The sequence below is a fragment of the Stigmatopora nigra genome, chromosome 22 (genome assembly GCF_051989575.1).
Source record: "Stigmatopora nigra isolate UIUO_SnigA chromosome 22, RoL_Snig_1.1, whole genome shotgun sequence".
Classification (NCBI taxonomy): domain Eukaryota; kingdom Metazoa; phylum Chordata; class Actinopteri; order Syngnathiformes; family Syngnathidae; genus Stigmatopora; species Stigmatopora nigra.
In genome coordinates, this window is record NC_135529.1 from 9,150,988 (window position 1) to 9,167,635 (window position 16,648).

Below are 16,648 nucleotides of genomic sequence, written 5' to 3' on the forward strand. Positions count from 1 at the left end.
CTTCCAGGAAGTAATTGTGGCTTTTGTGCGTGTGGTCCAACCCCCCCCCCCCACCACAGATACACACCACTTCTCTCTCAAAGGAGCCACACCCCCTTGTCAGCTGTCATCGTATAACTGCCTACAGACCCAAGGGCCTAATGGCAGGATCTATACTACACGAAAACACAATTATAGCCCCTTTGCTGCAATTGCCACTGTGTGAATTATTTAAAAACGGGTGCAAAGTAGCAAAAACATGGCCCAGATTATTAAAAACTAAAAGCACTGATTTCCATCCTAGCATGTACTAGGTGAGTGTACCCCTATTTTTTAAATACCGTAATTTCACGACTATAAGGCGCACCTGCAATGAATGACATTTTCCCCCATATATAAGGCACACTGGATTATAAGGCGCACCCTCAAAGAATGGCACATTTTAATTGTTTCCATATATAAGGCGCACTGGATTATAAGGCGCACTGGCTATTTTGGAGAAAAATCTAAGATTTAAGTGTGCCTTTTAGTCGTGAAAATACAGTATGTTTTTTATTTTTAAGGCCTTTTTTTATTCTGCGTGGAGGCCACTATTGGTCGAAGTACTATTGTTTATTTAATATATGTTTTGCATTTATCAGTGTCAGTACAGATTTTGTTGTTTTCCAGCCTTATTCTCTTTCAAACTTGACTGTAGAAGCTAAATACTGTATTTTCCATATATAAGGCGCACCACATTATAAGGCCCATCCTCAATGAATGGCACATTTTATTATTTTCCCTTATATAAGGCGCACTGGATTATAAGGCGCACTGTCTATTTTGGAGAAAATTTAAGACTTTTAAGTGCACCTTATAGTCGTGAAAATACGGTAAGCTCTATTTAATATTGACTATGACAGAATACATGGAGATATTTGCTCTCATGTGGCAGTATTGCTTGATATTGACAGTAAATAGGATGGTGAAGGCATGTAGAACGCAAACACGAGCTAGGTCGACCAATGGGATTTCATTATCTCCGAGGTTGATATTTTTGCGGAAATATGTTGGCCAGGGCCACATTACGCCTCGATTACAAGGCACTGCAGGAAACATGTCGATGGAACGGGCAAAAGACCCACCCCTGGGCTCAATATTGAAAATCCAAGCAGGCTTTAGTGAAGACAGGCAAAATGCCAGAAGTGTGGAGGTGGGGGGGTTATGCTTCACGGTTTTCATCCTACCATCCTTTCCGAATGGGAACAGTGACCCCCAATGGATGAGTTGAGATAAAATGGCGACAAACTAAAGGTAACAGAATATAGCAACACTCTGTAAATGTCTGCTGTGCTTTTTATTTGCAGCAGGTGTCAGTGTCGTACCATAGCCTATTCCGAGTGGAAAAGTGGAAGAATAATAGCTACAAAAGGATCTCATCTGTCACTGTGACAAGCCTAATCCCATTTAGTCCATCTGAGTTAATGTCGAGTTTCACTGGTCGCCATGCCTTTCAAGCACGGGTCTATGAAAACAAGGGCAGGGGGGCTACAACAGATCCCATTAACGTGGGGGTCAAATGGGCTGAAGTGACAAAGATGCCACTACCACGCTTGGTTACATTGAAGAATTGTCAATAATTTCACATTGCAAGGAAAAAAGCATTTGTGGAATACATTGTTTGGACTTAAAACATGTTAATTACCAACAAAAACGAAACAATGTTCAAATGTAGGATGTATACACAGTGCACACATGCATGCATGCACAACAAATCAAATCAAGGAACCCTGAAGTGCGAATCAATTAAAACTAATTGAAGCAATTCCAATTCAAGGAGAGAATCCCAGATGGTTGAGGTGAAATCGTACAAAGTATCAGATTAGCATCCAAATATCTGCTTTAAACAGTCAAAATACACAAGCATCAAACCATATTACTTCTCATAGTTAAAGTACATGGTAAAACCATCAAATGTCTAATATCTGAATAATTCCCAATGCAAAATAAACAATTTAGTAGCTATAAATGGCTGCATGAAGTAAAAGATTCTCTGTTTTATTTTTATCCGCACTTATAAGTCCCTGTTGACACCACAATAGGCTGCAATGTTTGCAAAAATTTTACATAACATACACTTTAGAACACAACAAAATGAATGTAGCCCTGAGTGAATATTTTTCCTGAAATATATTTGCAGCATGAGGAAAAAAAAAAACAATTTTACGTGCATATTGCTCTGACAGCCAGCTAACTAAACCTGTTTTGATTTTAAGCCTACTCCAGTAGTGGGTGGGATTTTAATAGAGTTGTTTTGCAGAATAAGAATGTTTCCCCTCGACTTTAATAAGCGATCAGGTCAGAATTTACTGTATAAATTAACATTAACAGTCATACTAATCCAAAACAAGTCGATATGCTTCCAAATTTAAGGGAACACTTGTAAAAACCCATTTTATTTTATTTCCAATAAGCTACTGGGCTTTAGAGGCACATTTTGCTGAAGTTTCACTTTCTAGCCATCACCAAAAAACTCCAATTAAACTCATATCATAACAATTTATACACACATTCTTGTCTAACATCATGACCTATTTTTTTCCATCCCATACAACATATAGCAAGTAAAACTGCTCAAGAAAGGAAACAGAAGGGTACAGAAATATGTTCTATTTACAAAAAGGGATTTTCTCTCTAATTGTTGTTGTGCACTGACTAAAATCTCAAGTTACAAAAAAAATACAATCCACTTAATCGTATTTATTATGGACTTAAGCTATGAATAAAAAGCTTCTTAGAATAAAACCTGACCTCATTTGAACTACATTTTGAACTGTAATAACCACCTCTTAAAAAAATGCCAATAAATTAACAATGCAAAAAAAAAAAAACCCTTCAATCCCGTGTTTCGGCACCATAACCATCCAGAAGCTTAATTTAAATAAAGTGTCTTTCCCAGCTGATAATAATCTTCCGGGTTTAACATCTGTTGCTATAGTTACAGATTTAGCAGTAGATACAGAAATGGGGTATAATATAGCCTGGGAGGTTTCACTTGTAATAAATTAGGTAAATAAAGAGAGTAATCACATGGTGCCTGCCAGCTAGGAACAGAGAAATAATGTCTTGACACATATTATGGCTAACATCTCCCCCTGAGGGAAAAATCTCATAACTACGCTGATGCATGCAATGCTCATGCAGGGTTGAACACGGCAATAAAAACAATGTTGGTTGTCTGTTTATCAGATGTCCTGGAGGATTTTTGTCTCTCAGTCTAATCCCAGCCTAGTGTGCTCTCTCTCTCTCCCGAACAAAACCATAGACCACGGCTAATTTAATGTTCCTGAGCCTATTCATCCCCTGAGCTTTGGCTCTTGAGATAGCTCTGCTACATCTCAATGATTATGGAGAGTTCTCGGTGACCCTGTAGATATGTATGAGCGTCTGGACAAAAGCTGTGCATGCTTTGTCATTAATCACAGCTTAGGCTATACTACTGTGCCGTCCGTATTCACCTGGTAAAGAACAGGCGTGTGTGTGTAGATTCAACTGTACTTTGCCATTTGCTATTTATTTAATTAAGGTATCTTTTTGTACATTTTCTCATGATTGGTCCTTGTGAGCATGTCAATCATTTTTGTTTAGATATCACATTTTTAGAGTGGGGAAAAAAAATAAGAAAAATTATTATAATGATAGACCTACCGTATGTATACATGTGTATGTATGTATGTATGTATGTATATATATATATATATATATATATATATATATATATATATATATATATATATATATATATATATATATATATATATATATATATATATATATATATATATATATATATATATATATATATATATATATATATATATATATATATATATATATATATATATATATATATATATATATATATATATATATATATATATATATATATATATATATATATATATATATATATGTATATGTATATATGTATATGTATATATATGTATATATATGTATATATATGTATATGTATATATATATATATATATATATATATATATATATATATATATATATATATATATATATATATATAAATGTATTTCAGTAACACGCTCATTTATTTATTTATATATTCATTCATGTATTTATTTATTCATTAACTTACTTATTACCTATATCTTTATGTCTAGAATGTTTTTCCTATATCTGCATTCTCAAACCTCGTGCTACTGTGACAACTTCACAAATATGGGATAAGTAAAGTTGTCCAATCCAATCCAATAGTCCCCATAGCTATAATATAATATATAATTACTGACTCTATAAGGTTCATATTTACTACAGTGGCTTTACAGCTCATGCTTAAGGCACAATTAAAAAAAACTTAGAAGATAATGAGTAAAAATTCAAATCCAGGGTCAATTGTTATAAATGTGTGTAAGTCTTGACAGTTTATTTATGAAACACTCTTAACATGAGTCATATATTACTGTGTAAAAATCTTTTATAGTCAGACCTTACCACTGACCAGATTTACTGTTCTTATAAATATAAATAAAAAGAGAAAATATTATATTGAGTCATCAAAACGCATAGAAAAGAAAAACAACCTAAGAATAAAAAAACAACAAGACTTGGTTGTTGTTCCATTAAAAGCACATTACTAATTTAAATGTATACACGATTACTTGACCGCAATCGGCGAGTGCTACAAACATGACATGCAGGTCATCAACACTCAAGTGAAAATGAGTCATGATATAGCCAGATGTGTGCAATGTGGCTCGATGACATTGTAGAGTGGGGGTAGTGTATGTATAACATATAACTAATGGAGAACAGTGTTGTGTGCACAAAAGCGAGTGTGTGTGTGCGTGTGCTTCTCCGAGTCAGCGTTATGTGTTATTCATAGCTCCCATTTGAAGCGTGTTGAAGGTCAACCGCATGATGCCGAGTATCCTGCAAGCATCTTTTTTACAGCTTAGAAAAAAGAACATGATATCTAGTCAGATTTTTTTCTTATTAGGAATGATGTTTAGGGGGTTATTTGTCACTTGATAAATGAATGAATGATTTATATGAATTACAATTGAACAGAAACCAACAACAAAGAATATATGTTAAAGTAATAGTAAAAAAAATGGGAAGAATAGACACAATAGGCACCTGTTGAGTTAATTTTAAGTGTTTTTGGTATCTATAGCTTCAAAAACACAACAAGAGCCCAGACAAACTATTAAAAAACAAAAGTGCAACTTATAGTCCGGTAGACACGGTAAATATTTCAATATTTTCACCTAGTAAGTTAATATTAAGTGTTTTTGGATAACTATAGCCACAAAAACAACAATAGCCCAGCCAAACTATTAAAATAAAGTGCGACTTATAGTCCAGAAGACACTGTACATATTTCAATCTTTTAACGATATCAAGTGATGCGAAACTCAATTAGAAACAAAGAAACATCAGCTTTCAGCCTGAAATACGGTAAAGTGGAGAATAATACTGATTGCTGATGACTTAAATATAAAAATATGCCAAAAAGATTTGCGTGACCACCTTAAAAATGAGCCAACAGGCTCTTATTCGGACAATCAGTGACCCATTAAAAACTCAGTTTACTACCCCCAAATGGACTTTGCAATAAGGCTTTTGATGAAGACATGTATTAGTAGCATTAATTCATTCTTGAGGGCAATGTGGGGACACGCTCACATTTCTAATGAAAAATACATTCACTCTCCTAACTAATGACAAACTGCCAAGCAAATGCAATTGGCCACTTAAAAAGCTGAAGAAGAAGAAGAAGATGAAGATGACACTAACCATTTTGTTCTTCTTGGAATATGTTTTTTTAAGAAGCCTCTCGTTCATCCTCTCCTGCTCTCGCTGGGCATGATGAAAGAATCCTTTCTCCAGTGGATCGACAAAAGGCTGAACATTCTCCTCTTCCTCTTCCACCTCCTCATTCTCCGTCTTTGTCCGTTTGACAACGCTGTTGTCGTCCTTCCATCGTTCCTTTTCCTGGGTTTTCAGTAGCCCTGATTTTTTCTGTAGAAAGATAGGGAACACATTGGTCATCTTGATACAATAACAATAGCATGTGGAAGGACATGATTTTAAACCAAAATAGGCAAATACAAATGCTTATATTCAGACAGAGACTTTTTTTTTACTGAATATCATTGTCATTCATGTAAAATATTTGGATGAACTTTTAAAGAAATTACACATGATTAGCTAAAAGAATGTTTGATAAATGTACCGTATTTTCACGACTATAAGGCGCACCGCATTATAAGGCGCACCCTCAATGAATGACATTTTTCCATATATAAGGCGCACTGTATTATAAGGCGTACTGTATTATAAGGCGCACTGTAGTATAAGGCGCACCCTCAATGAATGACATTTTCCATATATAAGGCGCACTGTATTATAAGGCGTACTGTATTATCAGGTGCACTGTATTATAAGGCGCACTGTATTCTAAGTCTATTTTGGAGAAAATTTAAGACTTTTAAGTGCGCCTTATAGTCATGAAAATACGCAAGTCTATTTTCCTGAGTAAAAAAAAATCAAATGTAAATCTATTGGCACATTTCAGGTGTTTTTGTTGTTGTTGTTTTTTGCTGCAAAATGACAGCAAACTCCACCTGCTACCAATCAAATGAGGCTGTACTGATATTCTTCGACAATGTTAAAGAAAACAAAAGTCTCCAGTTCAAGAGGTCTAAGTGGGAAAAGTACTTTAATCAGGAAATGCATGCTTAGGTCCAAGGCCATATGATGTTAAGATGGAATCACATACAGAACACCGACAACCCCAATTGCTGGAAAAAGAAGATTTACAGCAAGCAGCTAGTGAGAGGATTAATAGAAAAAAAAATCAATAAATGCTATTCTGCGATCAAATTCACCAAAACTATGTTAGTCCAAAGAGCATGTTTAAGATTAGAGTGCAAGGGTGTCAGACTCGGGTTGGTTCGCGGGCCACGTTAACGTCAACTCGATTTTAGCCATTTTAGATAAAATATTTAGATATTTTTTTTAATAAATGAATTAAAAGAACTGGATTAAAATTCCTGAATATTCGTTTTTTATAGATCTAAAACTATGTTTATTTTGGCTTTATTTGCATATATTTTTAGATTTTACAAAATGATTTTTGAACTAAAAACAGAAAAAATGGATTAAAAATTACAATAATTAATTTAAAAGGGGGAAAATCAGGAAATTTAATAAACATTTATACTCTTCATCCTAAAACATAAAGTCGGCACTTAAGATTTACTTTCCCGGGCCACAAAAAAATGATGCAGCGGGCCAGATTTGGCCCCCGAGCTGCCACTTGTAACTAGACCTTAAAATACATTTAAAATGAATAAACAAAATTTAAAATAAATACATTTAGAGTCAAAGTAAAACATTTGTCAATACATTGACAATTATGCACATTTGGTCTCTTTTAGTAAAGCAAACAAACGATGAGAGGATATAAAAAAAAAAAAAAGCTAACTGCAATTTCATAGCTCCGTATTTACTTTAACAAAGAAAGCAAACACTTGAGCTAAGAGCAAACATAATCAGTCTCCTTCTAAAGTCATATTTAATCCTGTCAACAGCAGAACAATGCCTTACTAGAGCCATAATCACTTTATGGCCCTGATATAATGAGCTTATGATATGAATTGAACGCTTGCTTTTTTTACTCACACTGCAGAAAGAAAGTATGTACACTCACGCTACACTTCTACTGTGACCGAGACATTTCCCCTAACTAATCATTCCTTTCACGCTTGAGTTACAGCCTGCTTCAAACTGCTGTTTATTTATTGGAATTCAAACACCATTTGTAACAGTTGGTGTCTAACACAATAGTTTTCGTTCACTAATTCCCTTGAATTCAACTTCTGAATGTACTGTCAGTACTTATTAGTCCAGTAGCTTCATCTAAAAGGTCTGGATGTGTCAAGCTGTTAATTGTTGTCTGTTTTCCTCTTGTATAATTGCACCATTATCGACTTACAGTTTGTTTTAATATTCGGAGAAGTGGGGCAATTACAAATAGGAGGATATACTGTAATAAGGAGTCTAATATAAAGTGTATTGTTTCAACAATAATTAATAATAATTCAAGTGTTTATGGTGATGGACTGCCACGACTAGACATATAGTAGAATAATATCAGTTTTTTTAACGTGGTACATTAAAATTTTTAGGCCACCGGTGTCAAAGTGGTGGCCCGGGGGCCAAATCTGGCCCGCCGTATCATTTTGTGAGGCCCGGGAAAGTAAATCATGAGTGCCAACTTTCCGTTTTAGAAATTAAAATGAAGAGTGTAGATGTATATTAAATTTCCTGATTTTCCCCCTTTTAAATCAATAATTGTCATTTTTTAATCATTTCTTGTGTTTTTAGTTTAAAAATGAGTTTGTAAAATCTAAAAATATATTCCAAAAAAGCTAAAATAAACATTGTTTTAAATCTATGAAAAAAATGAATATTCAGGGGTTTTAATCCAGTTATTTTAACCCATTTATTTAAAAAAAAATCTAATTATTATATCTAAAATGGTCCCTTGATTTAGCCTATTAAGACACTTTGATTCCCAGTAGTATTTGTGTCAAAGCAGTTGAATGGCAGAGGTTTAAAAACCAACTAAAACAGAGAAATAATGTAAAAAAAATTAATAAAAATATAATAAACTGGGAAGAGTGCCAGTAATAATTTAAAGTTCCCAGTTAAAATGTCTCTCATCTGCTTTGGCTCTTCTAAACTGGACCATCTTTAAAGATTTGGGTACACATAGAAGACAGCCCGCTGCAATGTTAATGCTATTAATATAATTTGTCTTTAACTGCAAAATGACTTGAGCTAACTCAACCTTAAGAGGATATACCTTATCTCATTACATAATAGCTCCTATTACTCATTTAAAAAAGGTTGTGAGCAAAGTAATAAAACTGTAATACTACTAGCAATTACTGTTTGTCCAAAGAAAAGATTACCATACAATACATATCCACATTCATTACATTTGTTCTTGCGCTAATGGTTGAGGATTTACATCCTCCTCACGATTAAGTAAGTATCCAACATTATTATACATACTCATCCTGCATTATTAATTCCTACACTTCACCATACTCACGACATTTTAGTGCATTTATTGTAATAAAAGCATAGAGAAGCGATTACGAAAGAAAAGCATGCAATAGAAAGGTACAATTCCATAATTCCTGTTGTACTACAATATGTACGTATCTCAAGACCATCTATTGCCAAGACTACAAATCCCATCCAGGGTAATTGGGAAACTCTAGTTTATTCCATTTGACGTGTAGGATATCCCAATAATTGACACAGAGCATACATTCACAGACTGGGGTGTCGGAGTACTACAGAGTTACAAGGTCAAGGTTAATTGCATTCATTAACTCTCTAAGAATGGCAATTATATTGTTTCTATCCATTAACTAGGTTATAAAAGGTCCGGTTTGAAAGCTATTTTTCATTCAAGTAAGTAAATTGCATCAAATAATGTCTTAAAAAGTAATACGGTAATAATCCATGGTAATTTGAATGAAAACTCAAGTGGGGCTTCATAGTTGAACAAAGTTAGGCAGTTTTAAAGCTTTTTTACCTTGTTTTTAGACAAATTATTTCCAAAAATGATCCAATATGTAATCCCATTCTAACAAAATGAAATGACAGGATATGGCATGGCAGTTAGAGAACAGCAAAGCTTCCTTGCATAACCCAATTATACAATAAAAAAAGGGATCTTCCCAGTCACATGAAATTTTTTAAAATCAATTTTTTTCTTAGAGAAAACCCCGTTCAGACTCAACACTGTTAAACAGCACAAGTGTCTCGAGGGAATAACCATGGCGTGCATAGTCTTGTGTGATTTATTAGCAAAGAAAACGCAACAGTCCTTTATTCCTACTAACATAATTCTTAGATGTCTGAAAATAAGTACATAGATTTATGACTTGTACACATTGCAGTTGAGGGAAGTCATTGAGACAGGATTGATTTTTTTATTTTATTTTTTTATCATACCGTATTTATTACACTGGCATATAAACTGCAAGGCATAGTTCTACCATCAAACAAACCTTTAACAAAACAGTAACACTTATGACTGTGTCATTTAAAGCACAGGTGTCAAAGTGGCGGCCCGCGGGCCAAATCTGGCCCGCCGGATCATTTTTTGTGGTCCGGAAAAGTAAATCATGAGTGCTGATTTTCTGTTTTAGGATGAAATTAAAATGAAGTGTATAGATGTATATTAAATTTCCTGATTTTTCCCCTTTTAAATCAATAACGGCAATTTTTTAATCATTTTTTTCGGTTTTTAGTTCAAAAATCATTTCGCAAAATTGAAAAATACCTAAAAATATTTGCTATTTTCCACTTTAATATGGAACATAATAATTAAAACAGATTTTCCCTTACTAAGAAAAATATATAAAATACACTTTTTTTAGATCAATAAAAAACGGAATTTCCAGGACTTTTAATCCAGTAAAAAAAATCTAAATATTATATCTAAAATGGTCCGGCCCACATGAAATCAAGTTTATGTTATTATGGCCTAACACCCTTGCTATAGTATAACAAATCAGTACAAAACACTCATACTATTTGGAACCAGAAAATCGAATAGTACATCCATTTGAAAATACAACCATACATACTTTCGGGGTGCAATTTAATCCACAGAATATATTTTGCCTGCAACCTAAACAAGACCTTTCAGACACTCTTAGGGAACATAACACTGGCAAGTAGAAAGACAATGACACTAATGTCCTGTGAACCTGCTACCGATTTTCACACGAGGCCCCCTGCTTTCTTTTCAACCCACACAGCAAAGCCCAAAAATACAGTCGGGTGTCTTTTCCACGGGTTTTTTTTTCCGCACGCACATGCTCTCCGGGGAGAGGAAGTGTTGCCTTGGCAACAACGATCCCTCCTGATGAAGACTAACATACAGTACGTAGCAATAAAAGAAAATGACTCGCACATATTTCTCAAGAGACTGTGACTTAAAATGAATAAAATGAAAAAGGGGAAGGAATAGGCAAACATTAATAGTGCAGTTTAGATGTTGCTCCATTATTTAATCTATCAAAGTTTGACAGTTTTATTTCTTTTTTACTAAAACGGAAACTGGAAGAAAAGCCTTTTTTTCAACGTTTACAAAAGATGACATAAGTATGATGATTTTTTGGCTGAATTCCTCAGTGTGTCATGCTGTGTGATGAAGGTCTTAATTCAGACAGACTGACAGAGCTGAGTATTTCTAACCATTGACAAGTGACAAGGACGAGTACAAGAAATAGTCCGATCTGTCCGAATCTACACCATGAGTAGAGGGCTTCTTATAAAAGACCCGCTGTATAATCATGTCAAATAAAATGACAAAGCATCTCAGTGCCATCTTAACAGAACAAAGTTCTAAAATGATTTCAATAGTAATCTCATGTTGAACCTATGAATAAAAATAAAAATAAACCAGGTTTCCAAATGTGTTGAAGGTAGCAAGTTATGCATGATTATGCAAATGCTGTACAGGCAATTGAAGACCCCAGGACCAAGGATGGTGGTCTCATTGTTTCACTGAAGTGCCCTAATCAGGCCCAGAAGTAGTTTAATAGTTTTGAGAATTTCTAGATTTGGAATAAGCATTGAAAAATCAACCAATTTGGCTCGCTGAGAATCCTACATAATAAATAATAATGTAAGGCACAAAGTGTGTCAAAGTGGTGGCCCGGGGGCCAAATCTGGCCCGCCGCATCATTTTGTGTGGCCCAGGAAAGTAAATTATGAGTGCCGACTTTCTGTTTTAGGATGAAATTAAAATGAAGAGTATAGATGTATATTAAATTTCCTGATTTTCCCCCTTTTAAATCAAAAATTGTAATTTTTTAATCATTTTTTCTGTTTTTAGTTCAAAAATCATTTTGTAAAATCTAAAAATATATAAAAATAGCTAAAATAAACATTGTTTTAGACCTATAAAAAAAACTGAATATTCAGGGCTTTTAATCTAGTTATTTTCATCCCCCCAAAAATCTAAATATTATATCTAAAATGGTCCTGTCCACATGAAATCGAGTTAACGTTAGTGCGGCTCGCGAACCAACAATGGTGTAAGAAATGTTGGTTTATGATAAATGATGGCAAAAGTCAATGCATTTCAGGAATAGAAAATGATGGAAAAAAATAATACAATGATAGCTTAACACAAGACATCATGTGTATTCTGTAATAGCAAAACACAAAGAGGAGGAATACAAGAGTAGACATTTTGTCAAATGTCTGCTGAAGAACCTTGACCAGAGTGCTTTTAAAAAATCCAGAGGTCAACGAGTGAAACAATTACTCAGGCAACTCTAGAACTGGAGGCTGACAGCGATATAATTACCCTCAGGCAGCTGCAGACGAAGGAGTTAGAGAGACAGTGTTGTCTTAAACTCTGGATGGAATAATGGTTATATTCGCACCCTGCAGAGTGTACTTTAATCTTGTGTATAACAAGTGCAGTGGGAGAGATGAGATGTTTGAAGGCTTGGGATGGGCAGAAGATGAAAAAAAACAATTTAATAAAGTGGCAGTCAAGGTTGGCAGTACCTGACACTTATTTTTTTACTTAAACTAATTTGTGTAGAGGTTAAAAAAGTCTTGATTCAGAAATAGTGAAAAAAATTGATTGTAATTTTTTTTTTAAAAAAATTGAGTTTAGCAGGTCAAGTTTTTGAAAAATTGGTAATTTGTGAAAAAAAGTATTGGGCTTGGGTGTGGTTGGTGTAAGTTAATTGAAATAAAATATGATAAGTAGTTAAAAGTTATACATGATTTAACATAGAGGACAATTATGTTTACATAGAGGATTAGGATTTTTTTAAAAGTCTTGATTTGGGGGTGATTTTTTTTACAGAAATTGATTGTAATGTTAAATGTGCATGCTGTTGTTTATGGAAGAAATTGAAATCAGTAAAAAAATTGAGTTTAGCAGGTCAAGTTTTTGAAAAATGGGTAATTTGTGAAAAAAAAATAATGGTTTTTGGGTGTGGTCGGTGTAAGTTAATTTAAGTAAAATGCAGTAAGTAGTTAAAATTATACATGATTTCACATAGAGGACTAGGACTTGATCATTGTTAAAGAAGGAAAAGCTAAAAACTAATAAATTGTGCTTAGAAAAATGCCAAACAATGAAAAAATAGCAGATAAAATCATTGCAACTTCGACCTAACTTGCTTTTTACCATTAGCCACATTTCATCTCGGTTCAATTTACATCTGGAATAACAAGTGTAGAAGTGTAAGCATTCTTCATATTTACATGAATATTTGAATAATAGTACAAGGCCACACTATGAGGTGCATCGTTTCTGACATCAATTTGCTGCGCAAATCTTGCTAGTGCTTGCTATGTTTCAAATGTCACATCTGTGCCTGCTTCCAGTCAGGATAATATAGCTATGCCTTCTCCCATCTCCTAGCTTTCCCCGTAATGAGGAGTGATCCATTCCCCTCCCGTGGAGAAAAGACATGTTTATACAGCTCCTGCTCGCAGGCAGCAAGAGGAGAAAAACTGATTACAGAGGCACTCTGGTCAAATGTCAACACAACGCTGAACAAGTAGAGACACACATCAAATGCTGCTGTAAGAGTGTGAGCAGACGGCTAGTGCTTAGTGAAACAGCTAAGAGCAAACAAACCTTTGAGTTTACAAATAGAAGGAACTTCCTCTCTTGTGGACCTTTGCAAAACCCCCAGGTGGATTCAATCTTTTACTGTACTTTAAGTCAGCTAAATTAACTTACATGGTGCCAAATCACCATGTGGTTGCCTGATGGAGTCCTTGAACAAGAGGCCAGTAGGTCTTGTTGCAGGAAAAGCAATTCATTACAAGAGTGAAATGTATGTTGGGAAATTAAGAGCAGAGGGGGGTTAACGGTGATTCATCTTGCTGAAGAAGATGGAAAACCAGCAGAGAGAGAATTGGGTAGTTCTTGTAAAGACGTAACTGAGAATGAAAGGAGGATATTGTAAAAAAAATTGTAAACTGTGCCTTACTGGAACTACAGATCATAGATCATAAAATCTTTAATGTTGCGTTGAGACCAGACATTTTTTTTAGTTAAGAGAAAGCTACTTTAATCAAGAAATTTTCAGAATACGAGATGAAATAAAGTTCTAACCCAGACATGGGCAAACTACGGTCCGCGGGCTATATCTGGTCCGTTAGGCTTTTTAATCTGGCCCGCAGACGTTGTCCAAATATATATTTTTCTTTCCAAAGATGGCGGCATCACGCGGAAGCCAGTGGCAGTAACTCTGTTTGTTTTTCGTGTTTTACAGCCCCTCTATCTTTTTTAAATGACATTTTAATATTTTTTAATAAATTCCGTTTTACTTTACTTTGTACTTTATACTTTTTACTTTAATGATGAGTATGTTAATACTTTAGTCATTTTTTTCTGTTTGTGTTTCGTATGTACTGTTAACGGATGCACTTTTTTATTTGTATCGTATCCTCTGCTGACCCGGCTCATCTAACCAACCTAAATATTTGCGCCAAAAAGATGTCTGAAAGACTGATTTCAATGACGACAAGAGACGGAACATTCCGCAACATCCAGACGCCAAAAGTCCAAACAAATAAAAGAAAACGTTAGGATTCCGAGAATATTGAAAATATTCAAAGATTATTATCATCATTTTCCGATATATTTATCTTCAAAATTTAAAAGGCCGCATACAAAACCTCATTCACTTTCAACTTTTTGAGTTACTGCAATCAGTATAGACATGGACCCATTTTCAACCCAGTGGAGTATTTAGAATATGCTTTAAAATAACTTTCGGAATGTTCATAAAAAACCAAAAATAGTAACTGTTATGATCCATAAGGGTTGAAAATACTGCAAAAGTTGGATCATTTAAGGTTGTTCCCTTGAAAAGTAGCTCGAAATGTAGGCTCAGTGCTTTGAACCAAAAAAAAATCCTTGAATTTAGTCAATAAAAGTCCCATTTAATGTGCAAAAAAGACACCGCGAAGGCAAAGAAAGGCACAAAGACAAAAGAAGGAAAGCAATGCAAAGGTTTGCAGGAGTCAGCCTGACTATAGCTAGTGTGATCAGATGCCAGATCACGGACAAACTGGGCACAGTGACAGATCTATTTCCCCTGCTGCCTACAGCCAGCTGTCACTGCAGATAAACACAATGCCTTTGCGACTCAACAACAGGATGCTGTAATCTGAAATTGACAGCTGATTCATCCCCGCAGCTCAAAGAGAGCAAGTGGAAAAAGAATATTTGAGGGAATGGACGAAGAAAAACAAATGAGTTGGACGAATCGGAACGTGTGGACTAGAGGAGAATAAGACGTTACTGGGTGTATAGTACTTAGAGAAATGGGAAGGAATGAAGAAGGGGGAAAGAAATATATTTGAAAGTAGGGTATGTAACAATAAAAACTATAGGTAATTATAAAAATAATCACTAAACTGATAAGCATACGTCTGTGTAGAGCAAGGGTGTCAGACTCAATTTCATGTGGGCTGGACCATTTTAGATATAATATTTAGATTTTTTTTCTAATACATGGATTAAAAGAACTTGATTAAAAGCCATGAATATTCCGTTTTTTATAGATCTAAAACAATGTTTATTACAGCTATTTTTTTATAGCTTTTTGGATTTTACAAAATGATTTTTGAACTAAAGACAAAGACAAAATGGATTAAAAGCCATTGATTAAAAGCCCTGAATATTCATTTTTTTTCCATAGATCTAAAACAATGTAGTATATTTTAGGTTTTTTTTTTTTTAAATATTTTTAGAATTTACAAAATTATTTTTGCACTAAAAATAGAAAAAAATTATTACAAAATGACAATTATTGATGTAAAAGGGGTAAAATCAGGAAATGTAATATACATCTATACTCTTCATTTTAATTTGATCCTAAAACAGAAAGTCGGCACTCATAATTTACTTTCCCGGGCCACACAAAATAATGCGGCGGACTAGATTTGGCCCCCGGGCCGCCACTTTGACACCTGAAATAGACTAAGCCATGGCGCGAAGACTAGATAACGTGGTTGAAAAATATAGACACTGAGGTAGAGGGAAGACCAGAATTTTCTTGCATAACCATTTTAGGCAATTCTTTCCTCTTAATGATTAAGGTCCTTTCCTGTTCCATCTCTATTATATACCAGACTAAAGATAAGGGTCTCTATAACTGTTTAATGTGGTAGAACTGTAATGCCATCAAACATCATTTAACTCATACTGAATAAATGTTTTGGAACTGGATAGGTAAATTCCCACAGGCATGCTGTGGAATATTATAGAGAACAGTACGTCGGCACGGCAAGGACCAATTGTTTACATATGCACAGCGAGAGCTTGGAGCCGCCATGTGTCACGGCCTGCCAAAACAAAGCCCATCTCAGCTGAACAGGATTTGTGTCTCTTGACTCAATATTTACAGCCACTATGAACAGCGCACACATACAATCATTCTTGTTCAAAGAGCATAACATGAGGCGAACCATATATCTTGACTGGTCTCTCTGGGGTCTACACTGAACTCTATCTAGTGTGACCCTAGTAGACATGAACCAGATTTTTTAACATTGTGGCATGTACTTTAAAAAT

General features: G+C 34.5%; 1 protein-coding gene across 4 annotated transcripts in view; it reads right to left on the bottom strand.

The window, feature by feature from the left end:
• LOC144215511 (autism susceptibility gene 2 protein homolog) overlaps positions 1 to 16,648 on the bottom strand; it is a 201,059-nt gene that overhangs the window by 154,197 nt on the left and 30,214 nt on the right. For all 4 annotated transcript variants that reach the window (XM_077744492.1, XM_077744493.1, XM_077744490.1 and 1 more), the window contains exon 2: positions 5,788 to 6,012. In XM_077744492.1, the coding sequence (XP_077600618.1) occupies positions 5,788 to 6,012 (225 nt within the window). The remainder of the gene's footprint in view (positions 1 to 5,787; positions 6,013 to 16,648) is intronic.